Here is a 27,551-nt window from a genome sequence, read left to right on the forward strand (position 1 = left end):
ATTTCTTCTCTATTTATCTATCTGCCATGCAGGGGCACTAGAAAGACCAACATAATAGAACTTGTGTAGCCTATCTGCTTGGTGCTAATATCTAAGAACTTACAGAAGACATTGCCCTGTAGTGGGAAAAATGGTACAAAAATGCAAATGTAGACGTGATTCCCTTTTCAAATGACACACTAATAGTAAGTGGTAACGTGAACAGACCAAAGGAATTTTTTCAGTGTAGCAGCTTTGAAAAAATTTTTAAAAAGCTATCTCATATTGCAAAAAAAGAGCATATTGAACCTACTCTATAAAAACATAAATCTAAATTGAAATACAACCCTTATGAAAACTAAAAATAGATAAATCACTTTCATCAAGGAAGAAACGCATCTTAACCTTTCAGGATTTAAAAGAGCTAAACTATCACCGTGGATTAGCACCTGTACCACGATGTGAAGTACCAATGAGATATTTCAATGGTGATGAGAAATGGGCACACTGTTATAAGGAAGCAGTTTAGTCTAAAAGAAAAACTATGTATATTTTGATTCAAAGAAGCCAATAGATTTGTGAATAAATTGTTTAGCTTTTAAACTGCACATAACTTATTTTTCTACTATTATCAAGTTTTTGTTATTCAAAATCTTGACAGTCGGTTAATTAGCCAAAAAGGCTCATCACTTATTATATTATTGCTTACCCAGAAAAGGGTGTTACCAATCATTTTTTCCATTTATAAGACAATGTATTTTCAACAATTGTGAGAGTTCAACTAACAAACAGTAGTTACATAGCAATTACATCCTCTGCTAGAATTTAGTTTCTTGCCCAGTAACAAAGGACCATTGCCTTCTTTTTGATTAATTGAGCTAATAATATCACACACATGTGTAGCAGCTCAACATTCAATTAATTAATTATACACCGTTTTCAAAGGTGCATAAGTTCTACTCTATGGAGCTGCATGAAACAAAGGTCCTATAAGTTAAAAGCAAGCAATGCCACATTCAGATATGACCCTTTTTTCTTATTTAAGTTGAAGAAGATGATCAAGTAATGTGATCTTTCAATACTGAGGTTCAAATCATTAACAACTGTAAAGGGCTGGTTGAGGTTAAATAGGGTACAGACTAATTTCATTCACATTAATGTTAGTCATTTGGCATGACTAGCAGAGATTAATGAGGTAAATTTGAAATACATTTCAATGCAATAGTTATTACTCATACGAGAGTATCAAATTGCCCAACCTCATATTTTTGTTGAAGTGTAAGAGGAATTACTGAAAATTCATTGTATTGCTGTTATGGTCTTGTTCACTTCAAACTATCTGAACCTTTTTAATAATGATATGTCATTAAGGATATTAATGATAACAGTAATTAGCATTGCTCATTATATACCATGCCCTATATTAGGTGCTTTATAATCATGATGTCTCTTAACCCACAAAATGACCTGTGAAGTGGTAGTATTACAATCTCCATTGTATAGATGAGGTGATTGAGGTTCAAAGAGGTTGACTAACTTGCTCAGTTTCACAGTGTTGATAAGACAGAGTTAGAATTCACACCAAGGGCAGTCTGATTCTAGAGTTGGCACTATGCTAAACCACACCTCACATCAAGCCTCCATTTAGTTTGTTAATTTAAAACAGCAGGGCAAAAGAAGAGATACTACCAAAACTTACAGAGCAAATGGAAACTAATGGTTTAGTGGTGAAGTAGTATGTACAGCTTAATGGTACAGACCTTTCCATATTTAACATTATCTTACTTGATCATGGTGGAGTGATGATACTTTATACAGCTTTCTTAATTGAGGTTAGGAAGACCTAATAATAGGAACAATGTGTTGTTCTAAGTTTGGGTTTCAGTTATTCATACATCTATACTGCCTCGAGGGAGGCAGTTCTTCACCTGGATCACTTCTTCCCTGAAGACAGTATGGGCCTTCTGATCATATTTCAGTTTTATGCTAGGACACATCCAGGGGTGTCCTCTGGAGTAAATATCTATGGTAATCATTCACAGGCTGAACCCAACCCACAGATGTGTTCTGTTGTACCCATCTAGCATTTATTTGTTTTTATTTAACCAACTACCCACATTTTCAAATGGAAAAAAATTTACAGAAAAAGCTAGATCTCTGTCTTACCTTGATAAACAAGAAGGTTTGTGAAAACCAGTCCCAAATTCCCTCATGGCAAGTCCTTGGATGAGTTACAGTTGCCCCTTTAGACAACCAGAAGGTAAATGCTCTTCACCCAGCTCACAGCCGCTTCACCCACTGGCATTCTCTGCCAGTCCCCTTTAGGCATTTATGTGACGATCCTGATTACAGAAAAGCCTCATCCACTACCCAGCTTCAGGAACCTCTAATGTTGATGGAAGCTGAACTCCTGGCCTACTGTGCTATATGCATACCCCCTCCCGTTCAACTTGGTGACATGAAGGACAACAGAGGCATGGCATAGAAACTATGGTGGTGGTGTTGAAGACTGTTTGTATGTAAGGGGTGATTTGAATCTCTGAAAGGGTTGTTTAAAATGATTTCTAAGCCACTGATAGATACTTATCTCATTTCGTGAATACTCATTTAAATAGTCATCATCTACATACTTAAAAATGCAAGATCTAGAGTCAAATAAATTTACAATTTTGTACAGAATTATTTTCAGTGTTTAATTTTAATCCAGAAAAAGTCCTTCTACTTTGAGCTTTTGAATCTACTAAAAACTCTTCATATCAAAAACTCTTCATATAAGCACATTTTATATGCTAAGTATAAAATAAAAATATCAATAGTGATTCCAACTGTTGCTTTCTAGACACTAAGAAGTATATGAAACTATACCATTATACACTTTAAAATTACATATGTACATATATATGCTATTACACACATATGTGTGTGCATATATATATGTATACATATTTCCAAACTGTTCTTAATTTAACTTTAAATCAAAGCAATATTTTTACAACGTAACATTCTTACCTCAGCCAGAAAAATAACTAAGCACCAAATCAGCACAAAAATTAAGCTCTTGTGGACAGTAACATATCGAAGGTATGTGTTCCATGTAGTCACTGCTGGTATACTCTCCGCATCGTCATAAAAGCTCTCCTGAAAAAAAATCATGTTTATTACAATGAAACATTACAGTTTCATACCACCATTGTGGTTTTATTTTGAATATGTATAAATAAAGGAAAATTACTACTTGTAGTTAAATGAATTTTAACAAATATAAATCATTATGAATGCCATGTGTGATGTTACTCCATAGCCAGGATAATGTCCACTGGAGCAACACAGCTTTTTGAAAATTGAGAGACACCATATTTTCAAAATTTTAAAAGTATGTCACTGTATCATTGGACAGTTTAACCATTTAAATGCTTAACAGTGTCACACTTTTTATCAAATGAATGGTACCATCAAAATGAAGCTTCCCAGAACTCTCCTTGATTTAATTTGTTTCTTCAGGGGTCCATGGACAAGGCCAGTTTGGTATTTTGCTAGCTATAAAGGTTTTCCAGTAGACTTACAGCCAACTTATGTTTGTACATTCCTCAGTAGCCTATGATTCTCTGTCTTCCCAGCTGTGACTTAAATTACGTAATTCTCATCCTGAGTATACTCTCCCAGATATTTTTATTTGCCTTTTGGCAGATACATTTCAAAATTTTGAAACAAAGTGATCCCAGATAGTCCAAAGGGAACAGAAAGTTTTGTTTCTCATGAAGTCAAAAAATCAGAGGAAGCACTAAAATCACAAAGGAGGGGTCCTACGAAATTGTAATATAGTTCACTGGTTAGGAATACAAATTTTTGAAGTGAGATAGGACTCGATTTGAATCAGAGCACCACCGTTGACAGCATAGGAGCTACTTGAATTCAGACAAGTAGTTGACCTTCTCTGAACTTTAGTTTCCTTATGTGTAAATTTGAATAATGACATGTATCTTCCAGGGTCATTGCGGGAACAAAATTCGAGGAGTCTTCAAAAAGTTCATGGAAATATTCATATTATCTTTTAATTCTATTTTTCCACAAACTTTGTGAAGTACCCTCACATATGCTGCCAAGCACTAGAAGCAATCAATAAATAATAATTGTAATTAGTCAAAGGAATCATTCTTTACAACTAAATTTACAGGATCAGGTTTGAGAAATTCATTTAGATTGATATTAAACCATATAGATATTTATCATATAGGAAATCTTTTTTAAATTATAGAAATACTAAAAGTATGTATTTTAGGGATCACCTACTTAATTTCCTCATTTTATAAAGGAGGAAACTTTGGCCTAGAGATGTTAAATGACTTGTAACTTGCCAAAGGTCACATTACTTTAAATGATCTATGCTATTAAACATATCAATTAATTACAACCTTGCCCATGTTCACTTCATCCATGGTGCTTCAGGAATTTTTCTAGTAAAGAAAACAACAAAACCCCTCCTCTTTTATACTGCATCCTGTTTTAAGAATAAAAGCATTTTACTTGAGCTTCATATAACTGAATATTGACCGTAGTATATATTGAGCTTCACATAACTTCTTTAAAAGAAACCTTTTTCAAAAAAATAAAAAATAAAAAAAAAATAAATAAAAATAAAAGAAACCTTTTTCAGAAACCCAATGTATAAAGCAAGTTTAAAAGATTTTTTTAAAAACCCACACTTACTAAATTCAGGCAAGACTGATGTATAAACCAGAATGTGAGTTAATCCTGTCAAGAGACTAGATAATTATACACCTTATATAAGCTACCTCCATACAGAAATATTTCCTGGTCTCTACACAACTGAAGCTACTATTTGTTTATATATTTGTACTCCAACTCATCCCACAGAGGGTTCAAGGTTGTAATAAAGCAGATGTTTTCTAGTTTATAGTGATGACTATCACTAGCCTAGTAAGGGATCCAACAACAACAACAAAAAAGCCCTTGCTTTGGCTTACAATACACGTTATGAAGAGATGAGTCCATTGCAAAGGGAAGTAATTGATTATTTTACATTTTGAATTTGCTTGAATAATTTATTAACTTTGGACTTTTTGAGTCTTAAGATTAACCTCATTTTAATCCCATACTTTTGAGTTTTATTATATACTACAATTGCACTCCACTCAATTACATTCTGAGGGAGGGGGGACCACTAATAACTTACACATACCTTTAAATCTTCTTCATTAATTTCTTCACTTATTTCCAAGCCACTTTCTTGAGATAACCTTCTTGAATATATATCCATTTCAGTTAAGTTTGCCTGAGGAGCCAGTGACATTTTTCGTGAGGATACTGTTATTTTTCGGTGAATGTTTTGACCTTGGTTAACTGAGTGTGTCATTAGATTAAACACAGACTGCCTCCTTAGTCCCTGAAATGTGGGGCCAGTGTTGATCACATTGCTTCGAGGCAGGATGGCCTCTCCCTGCTCAGAATCTGGAACCAAGGACAGCCTTCTCTCTAAGGGCTCATCAGAATCCTCTTCGATGCCATTCATTGATAATGGAGTCTTTTGCACAACTGAAAATTTTCTTATAGAGTTCCCTGGATTAAGAATAGAGTTATTCCTTTTTTCCCCAAACTCTCCAGTCTGTTTAAAAGATTGTCTTTTTGTTTCATTCCAGGGGACAGCAGTATCCCCTTCAAATGAGAAACGGCGTAAGGTCTCAGTTAGAATTGAATTCCTTCTTTCTTCACTAAACTGGTCAAAAGAATCATATCCCATGAGCTTTGAGCTAAAGTCCGGTCGTAGACTTTGTAGTTCAGAAAACGTCCCATAAAAATAGCTGCTACCTTCATGTAAAATTAATATTTTATCAGCTTTCTTTAAATGTTCCATTTTAGAAGTGACCAAAATCCTAGTTTTGTTAGCCATCAATTTACAGACACAGCTTTAAGAATACAAAAAGATATAAAACATCAATTTCACAAATACTTTATTACAATAACAAATGTACTTTATTTCAGCATTTTATTAATGTCTTATTACATAAAATATCTACCATACCATTTTATTATTATACCTTAAATGATTCTAAAAATAAATACTCTAGAATAAATAATTTGGAGCTTCGTGAATTATTATAGTATGAAATATTATGCTGTCTTGTAAAGTTGAGTGCTAACAGACCTAGAATAAAATTAAATTTCTGATATTAAGTAGATGTTTGACTTTGAGCAAATCATCTACCCTCTGGGTCTTGGTTTAATCATCTAAAAAATGAGGGAATTAGATGACCCTTAAGGAAACCAGAGGTCTATATTTCCACATATATTCTAAAATGTCAGCGTTTTCTTGTTTTTTAAATTTTCCATTAATTTCCTTTTACAGTTTAGGTTGACCACCAATTTAATTCTCAAGAGCTTATATTAAGATTAGTCTAATTTGTTTAAAACAACTGCAGCCACAACTAGGAATTGAATAATGAATCTGACCCTCCTCTAATAAAATTTTCTTCTAGTCTAGAAGTAAATCCTAACTAGGGCCATCTAAGGGAGATCAGTTTCTTCTAGGCATTAAAACATTACATTGCACACAGAAAGAGGCATCATTCGAGATTATACTCTAACATACTAACACAACAATTTAAATGTAGCAAAGTTTATATTGGTAAGAGGTTACTTATCACTGTCACAGGATTATAAAAATAGTATCTTGGGTATTAAATTTAACCAAATTCGAGGAAAGGTACTTCTAGGAATAATACAGCCATTAAATAGACTTATATGTGTGGATATATCCTTATTGCTTAAGTTTTATTTCTGGAAGACTATGATAACTATTCTCCTAATAAACTATTTTATAGTCCATGAAATCATTTTGAAACTTTGGAATCAAGTCATAGAACTGACTGTTGTTCTTAGGAACTTCACACACATTGAGCCCTAATGGGAGATCTGTGTGACTGAGGAGGAGGCTTCCCAGGAGATGGTAAGGCAGATGTGCAGTCTGAGCATTCACCCACATTAAATCATTAAAACATTCAGCATGTGTAATTCCTCAAGAAGTGTACTATCTATGGAGGAGAGGAAATAGAACACAAACCCACCAAAATTAAGTAAAACTTTTAAGTATAATAACCAATTAAAACTGTAGAAGATATGTCACAAGGCAATAATACTGTAAAAATTTTATACATAGCAATTATTGTAACAAAATAGCAATGGAAGAAAACTGGTTTAGCATGAGGTGGTCAGAAAAGGTTCTAATGGAAATGATCTTAAATCTTGGCCATGAAGGATACATGAGATGTGACTAGGTGCCATGTTACATTCTGCCATACTGAGTCTCAACAATGGTAAACGTTTCTCAAGAGGTAATACGCAATCTATGATGGTATAGTCACTCTTTCTTGACTTTTAGCATGAACATTATAAGTTACTCAAAGAACATACCTTTCAAATATTTCTTTTTCTGTTAAAACATCTAGGTATCCAAAAGGAGAGTCTAACAGGTACAAATCAGCGTCTTTGTATACTGCTCTAAAAAGAAAATGGAAATTAAATTAGATTTCCTCAATATTTTTCATGTCATTTAGTGTAGATGATTTTTTTAAAAAACACGGGGCCGGCCCGTGGCTCACTCGGGAGAGTGCGGTGCTGATAAAAAACAGTTCACTACAGTATGGTTACCACATTCAGTGAAATAACACTGTTCTCAACATAGCACAGAAGTAGCAGTATTAGAAACTTCTCTTGTACATGTGTCTTTAATAGGGTAAATGATTTTAAATGAGGAATAAAGAGATAAGTCATGGATGATTTTTATGGCTTTTCACAATACTCCGATAACTTGGTGAAGTGATTTTGCTAACTGTAAGTGACATAAACTAGCAGAAGTTACAAACTGGATTGCACCATATCATACAATTTAAAATATTGCCTAAGCAAACCTTTTAACAATAGTATGTAGTTAGAGCCAAGCACCATGCTATATGCTGGCAATATAATGGCAAAAAATAAATAGTTTTGTATTTTGGTGGGGAAACAAAGAAGAAAATAGACTATTCCAAACCTGTGAAATGTCAGAGAGAGCAAATAAATTGCAGCACTTGTGTGAAAAATTTTTTTTAATGTTTCCCAAAGTGTTGACTGCTATCAACAAATTAGTAGCAGTGCTAACATTCAAAACCAGGCAACATACTACACATTCTGATCAAAATAACAATAGGCAATCATCTTCAAAAGTACCTCAAACTGCGTGCATCTTACAATAAAACCAAATCTGAAACTGATAAATACAAACTCAATTCTATGTTGAATATCTTGAAGCCATATACTTACTATATCTTATCTAAATTTGCAGCTGTATAATTGATATTGCATTTTACTCCTTATTGTCTCAGTCTCTTACCATATTCATAAAGTTCCAAACAAGTGAAGGATGAGTGATTCACAACAAAAATTTATATCCATATTATTTTACTTTTTAAATTAAAAATAAAATCTTATAAGTAAGTAAAATCTCCATTGAGTTGATCTTAGAACAGTAATAAGATGAATATATAGTTTCCATATTAATGGAAATGATGATTTCCTTGTAACATTTAAATATTTTAGGCGTGATTATTAGTAACCTACTCCTATCCCAACCACAGAGAATTCCATGTTTGTGTTGTTTATTCTTGGTACTTTTTAAAAAAGAAAATTGTATTCAATCAGCACATAATTAAGAGAAGTAATTTTAAAAAGGCAAAAAAAAAAAAAAAAATCAAGGCAAAATCTAAAAGACCTTTACAGCGTAATTTGTTTTTGAAGACAACATGAAAGAACCAGATTTTTTAAAAACCCATTAAAATTTACCCTCAAGGTCTTTCTTCCCACGCATTCAATTCTTACTTCTCTCTTTCCCAAACATCTATGACCACAGTTTCTCATTAAAAATAAAGTATTCATCATTCAAAACTGGATGACATATTACACATTCTGATCAAAATAACAACAGGCAATCATTTTCAGAAGTACCTCAAACTGTGTGAATCTTACAATAAAACCAAATCTGAAACTGATAAATACAAACTCAATTCTGTTGAATGTCTTGGAACCATATACTTAATATAGTTACTATATCTTATCTAAATTTGAAATGAAATGCTTAAGATAAGTCTTACTTTAGCTCACAGATAAATTCATTAACTGCCATTTATTTAGAAGCCATTATCTGATCTGTGAATTATTTATATCTATTGATCTATCACTCCACAGTGAAATCCCAAGACCAAGGCATGCTTTAATGTAAAGAGTCAAGAGGATCTGGTTTAAATTGTGACTCTACCATTTCTGTGTGGTTTTTGGCAAGTTAACATCTAACAGTCTCCATTATCTTATGACACACACACACACACACACACAACACACACACACACACACACACACACACCCCTAGTATAGTTCCAGGTAATTGCACGCACACACACACACACACACACACACACACACACACACACACAACACACACACACACACACACACACCCCTAGTATAGTTCCAGGTAATTGCACGCACACACACACACACACACACACACACACACACACACACACACACACACCCCCCTAGTATAGTTCCAGGTAATTGCAGGTGCTCAGTGACTGTGAGTTCCTTGTCTCAGCTTTTAGGAGCAGAAGAAACTAAGAGAAAGAGGCCAAATAACAATGAGTCAATGTGATTTCTTGTTAAGAACTTTGGCAACACAGTGAGAAGAATTTTGCTCAAAAAGACTTGAGGAACATTCGGCATTCCATATCACCAATAATTTATTAAACTGAAAGTTACAGTTTAACCACAATGCTTTCTTCTTGACACAAATTAACTATATGTACTTCACTTTGAGGCTTCTAAATGTTTAGACCAAGAGTGTTTCTACCAAGGGAACTCCTACCCCACAATGTTAGATGTGCGTGTTTTATTTATTTTACTTTAAAGATTATAGACTTTAAGCCAAGTGACATCATTTGCCTTGATATTAATCTTATGAAAATTATTAATTATGTTGAGAAACTTGAAAATGTACGTTTACCTAAACCAAGAAGCATAAACAGAAGCCTAAAGCAGGTATATTCGTTGTGGGGGACTGTATAAGAGCGAGGGAGTGTATGATGGATCAAGAGAAATGTATGTCTTTTCATTCCTTGTACTTGCAGAATCCCAGAGCTTTGTGTTTGTAGCAAACCACACAATAAGGCAAACAAGTATACACACACCAAAATAAAGGCATACATTTTAAAAAAGCCATCATCTTTATCAAATCTGAATATTATATTATTTTCTATAGTTCTTAAAGGTAATTCTCAACCCACTAGTCATGAAACCCCCAAAATATTTCAAATCCAGAAACAGAATATAAAGCAATAGAGAAGTGTCTATAATTTTTACATGCATCATATTTTCAGCAAAGCTTTGCTGGGCCAACAATCAAATATTCACCTTGCTAAAGAAATTCTTGCTCGTTGACCCCCACTCAGTGTGATTCCACCTTCTCCAAGAATTGTATTGTCTTTCTCTGCAAACTTGGAGATATCCTATTATCAAAAATAGAAAATTAGAAAGGAACTTTTATGTTGGATCTGAATTTAAAAGGTACATTTTCTTTCAAACATAACCATATTTCACATTCCTTCCTTAACCACAGTTGAAATTTTGAATATTGCATCTCAATTATTTCAAATGTAATTGCATTTAGTTACCCCAAAACAACATTGCTGAAATTTTAGAAGTAAATTTTTCTTTAATTTCTAAAATGTCATTCATGATCATCAAATAAGAATTGTAAAATATAGGTACACAAGTACTTATGGGCATGTAAATGTGCGTATGCCCATTACACAAACCCAAATGCTATTAACATACCAAAGTGCACTTCCTTAAAATTTACATTCACTCTTTTAAAAGGAAATCTCAAAAATGAGTAAACTTAATAAGAGAGACTAAAAGAACACTACACACACACACACACACACACACACACACACACACACACACACACACACACAGAATATCTGAGCATCTCCCCTGGGCTGCTATGGATACAAGACAATTCCTTTCCAGACTTTTCCCATCCACCTTCCCAACCAACACAGCCTCTTCCTCATCCACCCTTCGCATCTTATTCCTGTGTCCTCTCCCCATCTACTCTGCCTCTCCTGTCACTTCCCTGACACATCTGACAACCTTTTTCCCAGTTAATAAATTTCTCTGTGCCAACGCAATTCTAGGCATTGTAAAAGAAGGTTAGAATTTATAAGAAATAGTCCTTGACTCCCAGCATTTTAAGTCTAACTTAGAAGGTAAGCCATACTCCTGAAGAAAGCTAAATAATCCCCAATGATTTAATTAACCATTTTAAGATAGGTTATATGGTACACAATTAATTGGCAAATTAATTGTACAGCTGATAGAAGTATTTGTACAATAGCCAGAAAATGCTAGAGGCTTTCTGGAAGGGATGGGGTTTGCCTCAGAGTTAAAGAGTGAGAAAACTTCAATAGGTAGTAACTTCTCCTGAAATAAAAAACAACTCCTCCCATTCCCATACATCTGTTCTTTTCTTTTGTTCCCACCTCCTGCCCTCTCCCTCTGCTAAAAATTCTTTCCCATACTATTCCTCCTTTTTCTTTCACAGTCCAAAACTAATCTGCCAACATTTTCTATATTTAAAGTATCAAAATGGTTACTTCTGTTATTCATTTGTTTCTTTTATCTATCATATGAAATTAAATAGAACTTCATACACAACACTCTAAACTCACAAGCAGATAAACTAATAGGTCATCATTTGTATTACAAACTATTTGGTAGCTCCTATAGGCTGGAACCATGCTACCCACTGCCCCCAAGGAACTGTTGCTATCAACATTCCTGACGTAGGATGACCTAAGACCTGTGATCGAAAATACTGACATATTGGAGGAGATACAGCAGGACTCAGTGGAGTTTGCTACTCAGGTGCTGGAAAATATAACAGAGAGAGGTCATTGAGACCCACATAGCATTCCATAGGGGCAATACCTTCAGTGGTTATGAGACACATGAAACCAAATGCTTCATTTCTTTCTGCCTGGACCAAGTGGCTGTTCTTCTGTTCAACTCACGAACTGGGCCATATACCTAGAGTTTTACCCAAATAACAACTACTGCAGCTAAATTTCACACCCTAGAGTCTAAAATCTTCAGCCTTGCTACGAACACCTCGCTTTTTAAGTCTTTTCTGCGCTTTTCTATACATCACATCTACACTTGTTTTACAGCAATTGGCAAGATAGCTCACAGGTTTATTTCTTCTTTCCTGGCCCATATTTTCTTTCCCCAACTCCCACTCCCTTTTTAAAAACTAAATCTTTTGGAGAAAAAAGAGGAAGAATTATTTTCCTTATATGAATATATTGAGTGCAAGCATTTATAAAGGAGGCAAATTTTCTAAGACATTATTAAAAAGCCAGAGGTTGCTGGAATTATTAGTTTTGCTTTTTAAAAAAATTTTTTTGAATTCAACATTGTATTCAAATTTAAATAAGTTTAAATTTTTAAATACTTTTTAAATTCAAAAATACCAGTAGTTATGTTGATACTATGATTATGACACAGTTAAATTTAGGGATAGGATTATGAATTTAGAGAGTGCGAAATCCTATCCTGGGACAAGCATTTAATAAAGATTTATGGAATGAAGGAAGAAAGGAAGAGAGACAGGGGGAAGGAAGGTTAATCAAACTTTTAGCTACAAAGGGGTACATATAAGAAAACAAAATGAAGAAAGGTATACAGAGGAGAGAAAGAAAATAATTGGAAAAGAAATAATTGTCAGAAGGAAAAGCAGATATCTGTAAAAAAAAAAAATGAAAGAAGATACAGGATAAAAGAGACAAGAAAAGTGAAGGGGAAGATAAGAAACAGAAGATAAGGAATTTCAGTCTACACTTTAGTAAATACCCCTACTGAATTTAAATGTCCAAAGACTACAAATGTAATTTTATTTCATTAATTTTCTTAAGACAGGATAAATAAGAGGCTGTTTCAGCCAAATTTCTCTCTTAGGAGCCCATAATATTTATATTTTAAACAAGTCAAGGAAATAAAAGGAGAGAGAAGGGAAATAAAATATTCTCTTCCTTCCTTCCTATATGGATAGAGTGAAACAAGACATTAGAGAAAGAAATCAGAAGATCATCACATGAGCTAAGGCTTTGCGTACTCAGATCAAATGGAACAACATCAAATTCCTCCAAAGAGGACTGGAAACAGCACTTCATTTGGACTTATCACTGTTCAAATGCTAACTTGAGGCTGGTTGAGGCAAAGGAGAAAATGTGTTAAGAAAATGAGGGATTAGGGGAAGGAATTGCTAGATAGTTTCTTGGTAGCATGTTGCTCTGTCCATTTCAATTATAACAACAAGCTACTCTAATTCCTTTTTATTGTCAGAGCAGTATTCACTTAGAGCACTTCTAAAAGCATACTGTGCTTCAGTGCCTGGTCTTTTTAGCGCTCTCAGTAGTTAAGCCATGGCCCGCATCCCTGGATGCCTGGGGAGATACCTGATGAGAGACAGGTTCCTACCATTCTGTCTTTCCTTGGCCCAGTTCCAAGGGAATGAGATTTCTCAGTGGGAAAACTTCCCCCACACCCGGGAGACCTTCCAGGCTTTGCATGCTGGGCAAATGCCATGATGAACTGTACCCAAGTGTCTTTGCTCCCGAGTCACTGATGAGTTGAAATTTAAATTATGTTTGTGATGCCCATTTTGAGAGTTATCGGATATCATATAAACTGTGCTTGTAGTGGTTGCTCAATAAGTAACAAGGCTAGAATACTGCATTGTATAATATGAGACCCAGAACTGGAACCCTGTTCTGTCAGGTTTATTGTGAAATCTCAGTCATTTAACAGCTCTGTGACTCGATTCCTCTAACCAATACCTGGGTCAAATAATAGTTTGTGTTTCATAAAGGGTGCTTGCTAAGTATGAGAATTCACAAATTGGGCTTTATAAAGCAAGTCACTAATTACAAGCCAATGAAAGAAAATGTGACAACTTAAGTGAAATATTTATTTCAAAATAAAATTTAAAGAAAATAGAGAACATGAGTGGCAACATTAGCCAGAAAGCAAAATAACCTGTTTTCTAGCTCTGTCTCCACTACCAACTGGACAAGTAGCTTTGGGAAAGTCTCTTCTGGGTCTGACTTTTCCGTTCACAAAATGGGGATAATAGTATCTTCCTTTAACAGTTATAAAAACTTGAAGCAACTTAATATAAAGATACTGGTCTGTAATATACACTCAAACATTGGTGACTCGCAATTTATAACAAGATATTACCAATGATCTGTCTATGGATGTTTACCTGATGTGATAATATATCCCATTCTCCCATTAGAGGAAAAGCACATAGCCTTTCTCAGCATGTTATTGTAAAGAATGTACAAGGGATGATGTGTGGAAAAAGCAACAGACTTAGAATCAGAAGCCCTGGGTTCAAGTCACAGGCTTGCAAGACCTTGCCAGATATACTGTTGTTGTTGAAATTGCTATGTATGTGGCCATGTGCTTTTAAACTAAAAGTCAGGATTCTTAAGGGTAAAGTAAGGTAGCCATGATGTTCCCAGACAGGATATTGACTTCTTTCCTCACCTTCCAAACACCACCACTCCGGAGATAGCCAGTTAATTCTATTTAACAAAGCTAAATTGTGCTATGATGTTTTATTAATCTTATTACTTTATTATAAAAGAATCAAGGAAGCAGATGCAAGTTCTTTACCTTCTTTTTTTTTGAAAAAATTTATCTTGCTTTTAGGAGGACTGTGTAATAGCTGATTTCAGATTTCCACTAGAATATGTTTTCAGCAGTTAAAAAAAAACAAGAATATTTTCAATCCCCACACTTTTTGCTAATTGATTAACATAGTCCTGAATGAAAAATACCTAGTAAGATACATAAATATTTTAGTAATTAATGCCACAGTAACCCTTTTGATGAGTCAACATCAGAATACTATAAGAAAGTAGATCAATGAAAGCTGCCTTCAGGCAATTCTGTGCTTGAATTTATTAGTTCACGTTTATTTGTAGTATGGACTAGACCCGACTGGAAGTGTAAGATTTTGTATTTCATATATAGATCTGTTAGATACTGTGTGATATTTCCCGCCATTTGCTACCTCCTCAAAGAAAAAAACTCCCAATAATATTACACATAAACCTCTGCACTTTTGTAATTTTATTTCTACGAGATATACTCTCGTGAATGAGATGGCTAGGTCAATGGTATGTTTTTTCTTTACTTTTAAAAGATACTGCCGGATTCCTTTACAAAACAACTGAAAAGAATCAAATTTCCATCACCAAGTTTTGAGAGTACCCTTTTCCTCACAATAAATACCAACACACAATTTAATTTTTGCCAATTCACCATTTTAATTTGTGTTTTCCTTCATATCAATGAAATTTTCAATATTTTAAAGATTTACTGGCCATGTGGATTTGCTCTTCTGTGAAATGCCTATTTTTAATGAATTTTGTATTCTTATCAATTGATTTTTCTTGTATGTAATAGATATTAACAAACTTTTCTGCTGCATATGTTAAAAACATTTTTCCTTTCCTATTTTTCTGTCCACTATGAATATATCATCTACCATATGCAGAATTTAAATTTTTCATGAAATCAGTATATCTATTTAGAATTCCTATATTAGTTAAGAAGTACTACCTAACTTTCATTTTAAACATGTAGTATTTTAGATTTTACAGGCAACAGCTTTGAAGTGTGGAGCAGGGAAAGAACTGTTTCTTAGCTGCAAAAGCGAGTCTCGAAACAGGGAACACGGCGCCAGGGCTGCTGTGGATGCAGACAGGATCCCGGAGGCCGGGGCCACGCTGAAGGCGGCCAGATGCCCTATTCAGGATTCGAGGTTTCAGGCTGGCATTAAAGAAGATTCCTGGGAGCGCCCAAGCCGCGCCGCGACTGAACAGCCCGAGGCGGCAGTGGCCGAGAATGGGGAAGGCGACAAACCAGAGGCAGAGAGTGAGCGCACGACCTGGCACAGCCCTGTGAATGAACCCTGGCCAAGCCCTGTTCGGGGGGCTGACGCCCACCCGGCTCCCGCCTGCATCACCGGTTCACTCACTGCCCCGGGGCTGCCTCCATTTTCCCAGGTGCTGTCAGCTCCGCCCGGCTCAACCGTCACTAAGCCTTCCCACTTGCTTGGCCCGGCACGGGGCTTTGCGGAGCCTGCAGGCCGGCCTCCCCTCCCACTCCCTCCGTGGTTCTCTGGCGGGGCTGGTGGCGTGGGGCGTCCCCGGCCAGTGTCGGGAGGGCAAGGAAGTACGGGTGGGCCGACTGTCACTCCACCACACCCTGGACTCTGGCCCCCGGTAAACTTCCTGTTACTGGGAGGCAGATACCATCTCTGCGGCCACCAGTTCGGAAAAAAGCCTAACCAATTTCTGGTTGGGAATAGTGTGGTAGGAGAGTTCCCAGGTCCGCTTGAACCTGCCGGAGAGCTGGCTGCAGGTGGGCGCTAGATTCGGTCTATGCCGGGGGGATACAAAGGTGAACAAGTCCCGAGAAAGATCTACACAGTGCTACAAAGGCACCCAGAGCAACTGGTCGTCTGTGCCTAGCAGAAACCTGGTAGACTTCCTGGGCAAGGCGGTGCTGAGCAGGGTCTTGAAGGCCCAGCTGATAGACGAGGGTTGCAGAAGACACGCCCCAGCCCAGCACAGTGCACACAGAGTGGGGAGACGTGCGGCCAGGGAGGCGGAGACTCGACAGAAACCACATACCCGGTGGGGTCGCCACTGCACGATCCAACAGCCTGTGCCAGAGCACACAGAACAGGGAGAAGTCCTGCACAGGAAGTGAAAGCTCAACAGAGATCACACACCCTGTGGTACGTGATCCACCAGCCCAGCAGAGTCCAAGCTGACCAGAAAGGTGGCTCCCCGGAGAAGCCCAAGACCTGAGGCAACCACACACACAAGGCACTAGAGGCCAACTGAGCAGTCACGGAGGGAGCCATACGAAATTGGCAACCACAGCAACATCCTAGGTAGTCATTAGACTTAAACCGGTGGACTGTGAAACCCCCTGACACAATGAATAAACACCAAAAAAAAGATACCAGAAATACAAAAAATCAAGAAAGTACACCACCAAAAGTTAATAAATCTCAAACTCTAGATCCTATAGAACAAGAAGCCCTTGAAATGACTGACAAGGAATTTCAAGTGATAATTCTAAGGAAACTGAATGAGATACAAGAAAACTCAGCTAGACATTATGATGAAATGAGGAAAAGTATACAGGATCTGAAAGAGGAAATGTACAAGGAAATCAATGTCCTGAAAAAAAAATGTAGCAGAACTTGCTGAACTGAAGAAGTTATTCAGCGAAATAAAAAACACAACGGAGAGTTTAACCAGCAGGCTTGTCGAAGTTGAAGAGAGAACCTCTGAACTTGAAGATGGGCTGTTTGAAATAACACAAGCAGACAAAAAGAAAGAAAAAAGAATCAAGGACATTGAAGAAAATCTGAGAGAGATATCAGACAACCTTAAGTGCTCAAATTCCGAGTCATAGGTATTCCAGAAGGGGAGGAAAATGGAGATTCCATTGAAAACATATTCAACAAAATCGTGGCAGAAAATTTCCCAGGTATAGGAAAAATCACAGATCTTCAGATCCAGGAAGCTCAACGATCTCCAAACGTATTCAACCCAAAAAGGCCCTTTCCAAGACATGTCATAGTCAAATTGGCAAAACTCAGAGACAAAGAGAGAATCTTAAAAGCTGCAAGAGAGAAGCATCAAATCACCAACAAGGGAGCCCCAATCAGGCTAACATCAGACTTTTCATCACAAACCCTAAAAGGCAGAAAAGAATGGGATGATATTTTCAAAATACTAAAAGACAAAGATTGCCAGCCAAGAATACTCTACCCTGCAAGGCTATCCTTCCGAAATGAAGGGCAAATAGTATATTTCTCAGACAAACAAAAACTGCGGGAGTTCACTACCACATGACCACCCTTACAAGAAATCCTCAAGGGAGTACTGGGTTTGATTCCTGAAAAATAGCTACCACTGCCATAAAAACCCAAGAAAAATCAATACCCATTAGTATAATAAAAATGGCATTCACGAAGAGAAAACAAGCAAACAAAAATGCTATCTACAACCTAAGGAACCAACAAACACAGAAACCAAACAGTAAATCAGAAAGCAAGGAACAAAAGACACCTAAGACAACCAAACAACCAATAAAATGCTAGGAATAAATCAACACCTTTCAATAACAACTCTTAATGTAAAAGGCTTAAATTCCCCAATCAAAAGACACAGACTGGCTGACTGGATCAAAAAGGAGGACCCAACTATATGCTGCCTACAAGAGACCCACCTCACCCATAAAGATTCACATAGACTAAGAGTGAAAGGATGGAAAAAGATTTACCATGCAAACAGAAAAGAAAAACGAGCTGGAGTAGCTATTCTTATATCTGAGAAAATAGACTTTAAACTAAAAACCATAAAAAGAGACAATGAGGGACACTACTTAATGATAAAAGGACTGATCCATCAAGAAGACATAACAATCATAAATATGTACGCATCCAATGTTGGAGCAGCCAAATTTATAAAACAAACTCTATTAGACCTAAAGAAGGAAATAGACACTAATATTATAATAGCAGGTGACCTGAACACTCCACTGTCAATATTAGACAGATCATCTAGGCAAAGAATCAGTAGAGAAACACAAGATCTAAACAATACTCTAGACCAATTGGATGTTCTAGAGAACATTCCATCCAACAACCTCAGAATATTCATTCTTCTCATCAGCACATGGATCATTCTCCAGGATAGATCACATATTAGGTCACAAATCAAGTCTCAATAAATTCAAAAAAATTGGAATTATCCCATGTATCTTCTCAGACCACAATGGATTAAAACTAGAAATTAATAACAAACGAACCTCTGGAAACTATACAAACACATGGAAATTAAACAGCATTCTACTTAATGACATATGGGTCCAAGAAGAAATCAAGCAGGAAATCAAAAAATTTATTGAAACTAATGAAAACAATGATACATCATACCAAAACCTGTGGGATACTGCAAAAGCAGTATTGAGGGGAAAATTTATCGCATTAAACGCTCACTTCAGAAGAATGGAAAGATGGCAAGTGAACAACCTAACACTTCACCTTAAAGAACTAGATAAACAAGAACAATCTAATCCTAAAGTTAGCAGACGGAAAGAAATCATTAAGATCAGAGCAGAACTGAATGAAATTGAAATCAAAAAAACAATACAAATTTGATCAATGAATCAAAAAGTTGGTTTTTTGAAAAGATAAATAACAATAAAACTTCTTAAAGAAAACATAGGAGAAACACTTCAGGAAATAGGACTGAGCACAGACTTCATGAATACGACCCCAAAAGCACGGGCAACCAAAGGAAAAATAAACAAATGGGATTATATCAAACTAAAAAGCTTCTGCACAGCAAAAGAAACAATTAACAGAGTTAAAGGACAACCAACAGAGTGGGAGAAAATATTTGCAAAATATACATCTGACAAAGGATTAATATCCAGAATATATAAGGAACTCAAACAACTGTACAAGAAGAAAATAAGCAACCCAATTAAAAAATGGGCAAAAGAGCTAAGTAGGTATTTCTCTAAGGAAGATATACAAATGGCCAACAGACATATGAAAAAATGCTCAACATCACTCAGCATCCGGGAAATGCAAATCAATTAAGATACTATCTAACCCCAGTTAGGATGGCTAAAATCCAAAAGACTCTGAACGATAAATGCTGGCGAGGTTGCGGAAAAAAAGGAACTCTCATACACTGTTGGTGGGACTGCAAAATGGTGCAGCCTCTATGGAAAATGGTATGGAGGTTCCTCAAACAATTGCAGATAGATCTACCATACGACCCAGCTATCCCACTGTTGGGAATATACCCAGAGGAATGGAAATCATCAAGTCGAAGGTATACCTGTTCCCCAATGTTCATCACAGCACTGTTTACAATAGCCAAGAGTTGGACCCAGCCCAAATGTCCATCATCGGATGAGTGGATACGGAAAATGTGGTACATCTACACAATGGAATACTACTCAGCTATAAAAACGAATGAAATACTGCCATTTGCAACAACATGGATGGACCTTGAGAGGATTATATTAAGTGAAACAAGTCAGGCACAGAAAGAGAAATACCACATGTTCTCACTTATTGGTGGGAGCTAAAAATTAATATATAAATTCACACACACACACACACACACACCGAAAAAAAAAAAACCGGGGGGGGAGAAGAAGTTATAACCACAATTACTTGAAGTTGATATGACAAGCAAACAGAAAGGACATTGTTGGGGGGGAGGGGGGAGGGAGAAGGGAGGGAGGTTTTGGTGATGGGGAGCAATAATCAGCCACAATGTATATCGACAAAATAAACTTAAAAAAAAAAATTACATGTAGTATTTTAAATTTTCTTTTCAAATACTTATACTCTTTTTTAATTAAAAAATTTATTCAGGTATAATTTATGTTTATGTATGGTGTGAGATCAGAATCAAACCTTATTTTCTTTAATTGTATCACAGGCATGATTTACTAAATGAATAATTTTCCACTGGATTTATATATCATCTGTCATATATCATATTCTCATATTTACTAAGATCTATTTCTTGGTTCTCTGGTTCTTCTGATCCATTTTCTATTCCTGTGTTAATATCCTATTGGGTTTTTGGTGCTTTGCTTTTTTAATGACTTTAAGAATGGTTTAATTTCTGACAAAGCATAATTCTTATCTATAACTTTCTTGTTCACTTTCGTTATTCAGTCCTCCATATAATAATATTAACAACAATAATATAAATACAAATAAAAATAGCTAACATATATTGAGAGCTTACTACTTGTCATGCATTATTTTAAGCACATCTTAATAAAAAAAAGGAATATCATTCCAAAGATAACACAGTTAATAGATGATGGAGCCAGAATTCCAATCAAGGCAATTTGTCTACAAGCAATCTTAACTACTTTTGATATTTAACTTAAAATATAAAATTTAAGTTCAGTTTAACAAAATTCCAAAAATAACCTCATTGGGGTGTATTTGTAATTTTATTAAAGGTACATATATTTGGACAGAGTTCACATTTTTAAGATGCTAAATTTTATTAAAAATCATGATCTATCTTTCCATTGATTCAGATCTTGTTTGAGATGCTTCAGTAAGAGTTCTGATTTTCTTCATTTATGACCTGTAAACTTTCCTGTTAGATCTATCCCTTATAAATGTTTATGGTTTGCTACTATTGTGAAATGGATAGTTATCAGTTTTCCATTTTAATTTCTAGTGATTATTGCTAGTATAGAGGAAACGTAATTATGTTTATATGTTTATCTATTATCCAGCAACATGCTTAGTCCGACATTTTCAATAGAAACTTTGGTGAACTATGGCTTCTTGATAAGCAGCTAAGCAACTGTAAAAAAATGTTTGAATGGGAGAAGGAAGAGGGATACTAGAAGGGTTTATATATTTATACTAAAAATTTTAACAGAATTTTAGATACCTTCATTAGTAGAACTTAAAAAATATTTGGTTGTTTGTGTTTAATTTAACTTAATAGGAGAGATCTTCAGAATTACTTTAAAAAGATCTAAATTGATAGGAAATTAAAGATGTTTCAAGCATTAGAAGTTATCACAGTTTCTATCCAAAATACTAATTACAATGATTTGGCTATATACACATAAACACTTGAACATATATACATATATGTGTGCACACATATATACATATGCACATGTATGTACATACATACACGTGTGTACTGCATATACATATATGTACACATGCATGCATTCATAGAGCTTGGTTCCCATCATCCACTATTACAGTGCTAAGTTTGACAGAGTATACTACATAAATATAAGGGGATGATTGTTGTCTTTCTGAACTAGGTTGTTACTTCTTATCTTATCAAAAAAGCAAAACATGTGGAAGATATGGAATTCATAAGAATTTAGCTGTTCCACTTTCCAAAGATTTTTCCTCTTTAATCTTATTAGATAATACAATAATAGCATCAAGAATACTTATCATATATCATAACCCTAACAAACAGGAAAGCCAATTTTTTTCTCAGTTGATAAACCACAGCTTGGTTGAAAAATAATTTTAAAGATGGCAAATTCTGTTATCCACTTTACTAAATGATTTAAGTTGTTGATTCATTCAAGCTGCTCACGTCACACCACTGCTCCAAACCAAACACAAAACAAAAAAATATTTGATCCATGTGAACTCCAGAATAATGTCCAAACTTTAAAAAATGGCATACAAGACTTTTCCCAGCTTACTTCTGTAGCTTCACCTCCTGGCACTCTTTTATACCCTACCACACTGAAGTTTTATAGTTCTCCCAACTTACTGCACTTTTCATCATTCTGTGCTTTTGCATCTCCTGTTCCCTCTATCTGGAATGCCTGTCCCCTACTTCTTTATCTGACAAACTCCTTCAATATCAATAAAAATTTAATTTCTTCTGTAAAGTCTCCCACAACTTCTCAGACAAGTCATGCCTTTCTGTTCCTATGTATCATCCATTTTCTTCTTGTACGTTTATATATCTCTACCCACAGAGAGAATTGTGATTTGATCTATGCTTTGGAAGCCAGGGCAAGTTAAAATATTGTAGGCATATATGTTCAAGCAGTGAGTGAAGTATTTTAGATAACACAGAGATGATTAGGATATAGCCTCTAAGTTCAAGAGCTTACAACCTACTGCAGGTATAGAAGACAACTTAATGAAGGAGCTGGTTTCGAGCCAAGCTTTTCCTTCATGTGTAGGAGATCCGTTGTGTGTTCCTCTGCCCAACCCTACTGATCCTGGCCCTCATTTGTCCTTATGGCCAGCTTAAGACACTGGGATGCCTCACCAGAGGACAGTCGCCAAGGCCAAGTAATAAATAAAGTTAAATAATAAAATTATTGTCATTTAAAAAGTAGATACCTTGAGTATAAACCAATAGATGAATGAAATAGAATAAATATTCAATATGCAAACCAATGAATAAACTGGAACCTAGAAGAATGGTGCTAGAATGACAACTTGTAGAGAAAGAAGGGACTATTCAAAAAATTATCTTGGAGCTGGCCAGTTAGTTCAGTTGGTTAGAGCATGGTGCTGACAACACTAAGGTCTGCGGTTCAATCCCTGTACCAGCAGCAAACAAAACAAACAAACAAAAAAAAAACACATTATCTTGGGACAAATGGTTTTCCACATGGAAAACAATAAAATTTGATCCCTAACTCACCCATATAGAAAAATTATTCTGATTTGTGTCTTTAAAGTAAAAAATAAACTTTAAAACTATTGAGAATATAAAAGAATGTATTTATGATTTGTGTTAGAAAGGATGTTTAAAGAGAAAACACAAAAGGACAAATCATAAAAGAAAATATTGATAAAATTGATTACATTAAAATTAAAAGACTCTCTACAACAAAAGACAACACACTAGAGAATGGTAATACAGTGTTAATCCAGGTTCTCCAAATTGCAGATGCCAAAATGGTATTAAATGTACAAGAATTTTACTGGAGTAAATGCCTGTGCAAAAGAAAAAAGGGAGGGATGCAGGGAAGATTGTGATACCTCATTGCAAACCTGATCCTCAAGTGAAGTTTCTAGAAAAGGACAGAAGACTGGATGAAAGAATGTTAGATCTACTATGCAGTCTAAGGAAGGTTTGACAAAGCCATCTGGGAGTCTGGGAGCCAAAAATCAGCTAATAAAGAAGTCTCATGTCTCCCCAAAACAAATATGCTTTAAATATCCCTGCTGTAGTTATTCATTCATGTATAAGGAGTAGTCTCAAGGCAAAGTCAGTGAAGGACTTCAATGCACAGAAACTGGGGCCCTCCCTCTTTTGATCATGTCCCCAGTAGCAATGGTCCATAAGGCACATTTCATGGCCACCACAATAACTTACCGAAAAAAAAAAAAAAAAGCAAAGGATATGAAATCAGAGTGGTTAATAAACATGAAAATATGTATAATATCACAAGTGACTAAGGAGCTGCAAATTAGAACAACAGAGACACAGCAATAGAAATTCTGAATTACAAGTCAGAAAGACAAAAATTGAAGTGTCTATCAAGACCTTTCAAAGATGTGAAGAAATGGGAACTCTCATAAATGGCTGGTGGGACTGTAAGTTGGAATAGTTGCTTTAAAGTGCAATTTGGCAACATCTAGTAAAAATTTAAACGTGTGTATATATCCTACAATCCTGCAATTCAACTGCCAAATATATACACCAAAAAAACTCTTGCATATGTGCAAAGGAGAAATATTCAGAGATTTTCATTGCAGTATTGAGTAAAATCCTGGAACAACCTAAATGTTCATCAGTAGCAGAATGAATAAATAAAATGTGACTCGTTATGAGTACAACACAACAGTTAAAAAAGAATGAAATAGATTTCTACATATCAGCAGCATAGCTAGATCTCAAAAAGGTAATAGTACCCAAGAAAGCAAGTTGAAGAATGATGTGCACAAATGATACCATTAATGTAAATTTTAAAGCCACACAAACAAAACTACTAAATATTGTTTATGGATGACCATTTGTACATATGGATATAAATTAATGTAAAAGGATTAGAAAAGTACATATAGATTCATAATAGTGACTGCCTGAGGCTTGAGGTTTTGGGAAAGAAGGATGGTAAGAAGGATAGGGTGAAAAGTTCTAATCAGAATTTGTCTAGGTCCCTAACACTACAGTTAAAAAGGGATATTGTCATATGAAAGTTTCTGGTCTAGAATAGACACTAGTGATACCTTTAAATAATAGAAAAATAAGAGATTCTTGCATCTGAAAAGATATGATGTTCTGAGCCAATGTATCTGGCATCCTTTTTCTGAACTGAAACCATTTAAGAAGAGAAATGTATACCTTCAGATAACTTACACAATATCTCAGAGATCTCAATTAATATGAATTTGCTGGGATTGAAATGAAACAAAATAGTGCGGGTAGATTGAGGAGAATTGTGATTAAGCTCATTATTTTAAAACCAAATACATTAGTAATATCAATATCCTACTATTAATGTGAGTAACTGTTCTGATTACCTAGTTTAGTGTTCATTTGCAGGTTTCTTTATTAGTGTTTGGCTTTTTCTATTTGATTTAACATAAAACACTTTGTTTTGTATGCACTGTTAAACATTTATCTTTGCTGATTACTAAGGGCTCTCAAATCTAGTAATGTATTTATCTTGAGGGTGTTGGTTTTCAGCCTTCACAGTAGATTTTCCTTTCTGTGAAAGTTATAATATATAGGAAAAAAAAGTTATACCACTTGGTGCTATCATGAGATTAAAAAAAAAAAAAAGCAGCATAAGAGCATGTACTGCTTAGAGAAGCCTTGCACACAGAGCTATTTCTCTTTGCTTGCACTGCAACTTCCCTTGAGTTCTCTTGGAGTTATCCACAAAGATCACTGGGAGAAATCATCCATTGGAATTAAGATGCTGGGCATAATTTGACTTCTTACATAAAAATTAACTACTTACATAAAAACCCTTAGTCTTAAATCAACTATAAACTTTTTAATATTGTGATCAATTAATTTTCTTATTGAAAGAGACCCTGAACCTTTCTTTCTAACCGTCCTCCACTCCCATTTCAACTTTTAATAATTTTCTTAGCACAGCTTATCTACAGATAAAATCAAATACCTGAATCATTAGTTCTTAAAATGTAGTCCTTGGACCAATTATCGCCTAGGGCATTTATTTAAAAATGCACTATTCTTAATCAGGAGAATTTGGACCAGGCCCAGGAATCTGAATTTAAACTGTGATTATTCTGCCTACTAGTGTTTGAGCTAGACACTTGTTTTCATCTAGACACTTGTTTTCTTGGCTGACTGACATTACAACATGCTAGTCAGAAAGGCAAACATCAACTTCAAAGAATTCTGTGCATACAATACATTGGATCTGTTTGAGATTGTATAGCACTTGAAAATACTTAGATAAAGAGTACTAGAGAGGGTCAAAGTAATATAACAAGTGTACAATAAAGATTAACTTATTTTATTATTAAGGAGTGTATAAAATACCCAATAAAATGTATGCACTTTTCCTGTAAATGTTTACCATTTTACTTTTTTTATGTAGCAACTAAACTTCATCATCCTAACATTATTCAACTGGACCAAATAAACCAGAAGTTATTAAGGAGGAATTCCTAATATAAAGCTCATTAACTCTGACTTGAACATATAACAGGGCAATGATATGAGGTATTACTATATCGAAAGAGAGAGACCTTTAAAGAAAGAGTGGAGTGTTACATTGAACGGTTCTGTGTAATTTTGCAATATTTACTGAGTACATTTGAGCTTCCTGTAACTTTATAGATCGGAAAATACCATAAACCTTGTTTTATGGCTGGCTTATCACTCTTTAGAACAACCTTGACAACATAGATGCCTGTGGTAAGGGAGGAGGGTGAAAGCTTGGATTAAAGGAACATGAACTTTAGATGTAATGCCATTCAATAAAGCATGTCATTAATCATTGATTGGTTAATGGCATTGTTATTAATATTTAATAATTACTAATCACTTGTACTTTATGCACAAGAAAAATGGGCAAGAGGGAAGGAAGAGAAAAAAGTGTTGGGGAACCAGAGGGAACAGATGGGGAGAAGAAAGGAAGGGACAGGTAGAGAGTATGGGAGACTGAGAGGGAGCCCAGTGAGTACTGAAAACAGAGGGAAGGAATGAATGAAACATTTCTGCACATAGCTATTATAAATGTGAGTATTTATCTGAGAGAGCTGCACATTAAGAGAGGTGAACCTCTACAGCAGGAAATAGACACCAATGAATTCATAAGTTAAAATTGGGGTTCTGCTTATTAGATGAGAAAATTTGTTGACCTAAGTCAAACTTGAATACAAATAGCTGTATATAGAAATATTGGCTAAAGATTGATCCTTGCTAGAAAGCATGAGAAGTGAGAACTTTTGATCAACTTGAAAAACAAAAGATTTTCCTTCACTGATAGCTACTGACCAAATTTATAGCAGAAAACTCAGATTCCAATACAATTTTTACTGGACACAACAGAAGAACAAAAAGTGCTAATATAATGGATGTAATAATGTCTTTTTTTGTCACTAATATTAAACTCTATAATATTCAGTTATATATATATAAAATTGTGAGTATATAACTTTGTTAGTATCTCTGTGCCTCTTTGGTGTTTATTTCTGTGTGTAGGTCTATATTTGTATTTAAAAATTAATATCATGCATTTTTAAAAGAAGACTTGTACACAAGTCATTTTGGGTAAGTGTCCTCAAGGAAGTTAGAAAAGATACCTGAAACAAACAAAGAATTTTATTTATCATATTCTTACTCTACATTAGACTAACAGATTTCTGGACTCAAGATTTT

At 35.1% G+C, this 27,551-nt stretch overlaps 1 protein-coding gene across 1 annotated transcript in view; it reads right to left on the reverse strand.

Moving 5' to 3' along the window:
- The window catches only part of CFTR (CF transmembrane conductance regulator), a 151,802-nt gene that overhangs the window by 66,712 nt on the left and 57,539 nt on the right, over positions 1 to 27,551 (reverse strand). The window contains exons 11-14 of the mRNA XM_063101034.1: positions 10,438 to 10,532; positions 7,408 to 7,494; positions 5,180 to 5,903; positions 2,989 to 3,117 (exon numbers count right to left, since the gene is read on the reverse strand). Coding sequence (XP_062957104.1) covers positions 2,989 to 3,117; positions 5,180 to 5,903; positions 7,408 to 7,494; positions 10,438 to 10,532 — 1,035 coding nt within the window. The remainder of the gene's footprint in view (positions 1 to 2,988; positions 3,118 to 5,179; positions 5,904 to 7,407; positions 7,495 to 10,437; positions 10,533 to 27,551) is intronic.

The sequence above is a fragment of the Cynocephalus volans genome, chromosome 6 (assembly GCF_027409185.1).
Source record: "Cynocephalus volans isolate mCynVol1 chromosome 6, mCynVol1.pri, whole genome shotgun sequence".
Lineage (NCBI taxonomy): Eukaryota > Metazoa > Chordata > Mammalia > Dermoptera > Cynocephalidae > Cynocephalus > Cynocephalus volans.